General features: G+C 38.8%; 1 protein-coding gene across 1 annotated transcript; it reads right to left on the minus strand.

Annotated features, from left to right (window-relative positions):
- Nucleotides 1-292: 292 nt before the first annotated feature.
- Nucleotides 293-2,912, minus strand: LOC131036343 (rust resistance kinase Lr10). The gene is made up of 3 exons (XM_059216452.1): nt 2,063-2,912; nt 1,798-1,839; nt 293-1,611 (listed from the first exon to the last, which is right to left on the minus strand). The coding sequence occupies exons 1-3, from the start codon at nt 2,772-2,774 to the stop codon at nt 500-502; spliced, it is 1,866 nt and encodes a 621-aa protein (XP_059072435.1). The 5' UTR covers nt 2,775-2,912; the 3' UTR covers nt 293-499.
- Nucleotides 2,913-3,160: the final 248 nt, after the last annotated feature.

The following is a 3,160-nucleotide window of genomic DNA, read 5'->3' on the forward strand; positions in this document are numbered from 1 at the left end:
TAAACCAACACATCATACAAATATATAAAGAACATTTTTGAAATAATTAAGTACTATTTTTAAAAGATTTTCATCCTAAATATTAATACTTCAATCAATAAACTAAATAGATTTATTTTCTTATATACTCTTTATATATAACATTTAATTTTATAATACATTAACTGTGAGCATATCACTTATATTAGATCTACATTAATCTCTATTTATTTATACATCTTATTAAATGAATCTAAGTCACAACCATACAACTCTACTTTCCTTTAAAAAATTAGATAAAATTAGTATTCAATAATCTTTTGAAAAGTAAAAGGCCAATACCAAAGTCTCTAATTTAGTGTGACCCCCTAAAATTTTGGGAATATTCAAACAATCAAGTTGGAAGAAAGTGACGTAGAGCATACAAGGTCAATAAACTTCATATCACTGATCTTTTTAGAGACAACTGACTCTATATCAATGACCGAACGATGGGTTTAATGAAGATTTCCTTGTTGGCTTAGCCAGAAGATTCTTCACTTGAATGTATAGAAGGTGCAGCGCTAATTGAAGAGTTGAAAGGCAGGGGAGGATTACTCACATCGTCACCATTTCCTTCCAACATTTGAACCACTCTGCTCATGCTTGGTCTATCTGTTGAATTGTATTGAATGCACCATAGTCCTACTTTTGCCATTCTTACTGCTTTCTCCTTCTCACATTCTATTCCCGTTTTACTACTTCCTGTCAACGTCCTCTCCAACTGCCCATTCTCCATCAACTTGAATGCCCACTCTGGAAAATACAATTGGCTAGATCGGCTTACCTGCACATCAATATTCTTCCTTCCTCCAACCATTTCCAGTAATAGCATTCCAAAGCTGTAAACATCTGATTTCTCTGTTACAAGCCCCAAATTTCTATTCCACACCTCCGGGGCAACATACCCTGGCGTTCCTCTTGCGGCTGTCATTGATATATGATCATCTTTCTTCCCACAAAGTTTAGCCAGACCAAAATCAGCTATCTTTGGTGTGAAGTCTTCATCCAGTAATATGTTGTGGGGTTTTATGTCAAAATGAATGATACGGCTGTCACAATCTTGGTGCAAATAGGCTATTCCACGAGCTACACCAAAAGCAATTGAATACAGCTGTGCCCAATTTATAATATGTTCTCTCTCTCTTCTTGCAAATATAAGCTTCTCCAGAGATCCATTAGCCATGTATTCATACACCAATCCATTTCTGTGTTGTTCGTAGCAGTATCCCATCAGGCGAACCAAATGAACATGATGGAGCCTTCCGATGGTTGCTACTTCATTCATGAATTGATTCTCACCGTGCCTTGACTGATCAACCATTTTAACAGCTACCAGGATACCGCTAGGTAGCTTTCCTTTATAAACCACACCAAAACCTCCTTCCCCAATTTTATCTGCAAAGTTGTTGGTGATCTTCATGAGTTGAGAATATGAATATCTAGTTGGCGTTTGATCAACATAAATTTGCAGGAATTTCTCCACACTAGAAACGTTGGAGTCCTCGGAGGAAGAGGAAAACCACGTCTTCCAATCAACGAGCGCATGGCATAATGCTATCAACAAAAATGCCCATACTCCAATGCCTATACCTGATGAATAATCTCAACCATTATTGGCTCTAGTCGAAGGATTCATATTCACATCAGTGAAATACAAAGATTAAGATGAATATAACTCAGAAAGAAGGGATACTTAGCAGAGATAACGGCAGTTTCAACTTAAAAGGAAACGAGAATTTGTCGCCAAATAAATCAAAATCGATACAGATCATGTACCTATCGTAACAATCTTGGCAACGATCATGGCTTGGGAAGATACTGCAACGCCATATGCACAAGTCTCGTGAGTAACATTTAAGAAAACAATACAAAGAAATTTCATAAAACTTATGCAAATTCAAATATAGGTCCATAACTTTCTACCTTGTTCATCTTCTAAAGCATGAATCTTGTCAAAATTAAGTATAAAAAGAGTCGAGTTCGTGTTCATATCAATGGGGGATTTCTTTCAATAAAGTAGACAAGGAATTACGTCTCTTACCAGGGCTCCACGATTCACAATGCGATAGGTTGGGATTACTGGTGTCGTAGATACAAGCCATGTTCCTCAATTCGCAGTCCTCACAGGCTTTGCTGAAGTTCCACGCTATTGTGAACCCTTTCTGTATCATTCGATCCACCCGTGAATTACTTCTGTCAGATTTTCTAATGGGTAGCCGTACTAAGGACTTACAATACGTGCTCAAACTCAGGTCTGAAGTGAAAGAATAGTACCAATTCTTATTACATTCTAAAGTATGAGATATATTGGACAATAACTCTCGGTTCTCTTCACCTTCACCGCACTCTCCCCATAGACTTAAGTCCATGAATTCTTCAGATATATGAAATGGAGGCTTAGACCAGAATTCCGTTGAATGGTTACCAGTCACCGGATTGCATGTATCTCCCCACATACTTTTCTCAACTATTCTCATGTGATGGTCGGGATCCCCTTTCATGTAGGCTTGGGGTTCCACTATATAGTATTGGTAGCCATTGATGTCAATTAAAGGCATTTTCACATTAAGATCACAGTCAAGCTGAAGCGCAGGGTCACCGCAGCCGCTGTTCTTTCTTCCGAAGGGATATTCGAAGAAACGATTCCCACATTCGAGGGGTTCTTCACAAGCTCGAGATGAAGGGGCGAGGCATGATAATGATATTATCAAGAGAGGAATGAAGAAGTGCAGGTCCAACCCTTCCATTTCCATATAATTTACAACACTGAACAATTGTAGAGGTGAAATAGAGAGGCTAACATGAATGGTAGCTTAATAGCAGGGAAAGACTGGGAGAAACCCGAAAGAAGCCCGGAAGTCAGGAAAACCAGGACAACCCTAGTGAATTTACCCGGAAGTCAGGAAAACTTGCCCGGAAGTCAGGAAAACCAGGAAAACCAGGAAAACCCTAGTCAATTTGCCCGGAAGTCAGGAAAACCCTAGTCAATTTGCCGGAGTCAATACTCCAATTTGACTTGTTTACTTTTTAAATAGAGACCTACTCTTACTCAACTTCCTGGAAATAATTTAGCAAATACCACTCACTACTCCTCTCCGTACACGCTTCTCCTTCTCCCGCCGTATGCTGTCCTCTCCAT

This window comes from Cryptomeria japonica, chromosome 2 (genome assembly GCF_030272615.1).
Source record: "Cryptomeria japonica chromosome 2, Sugi_1.0, whole genome shotgun sequence".
NCBI classification, from domain to species: domain Eukaryota; kingdom Viridiplantae; phylum Streptophyta; class Pinopsida; order Cupressales; family Cupressaceae; genus Cryptomeria; species Cryptomeria japonica.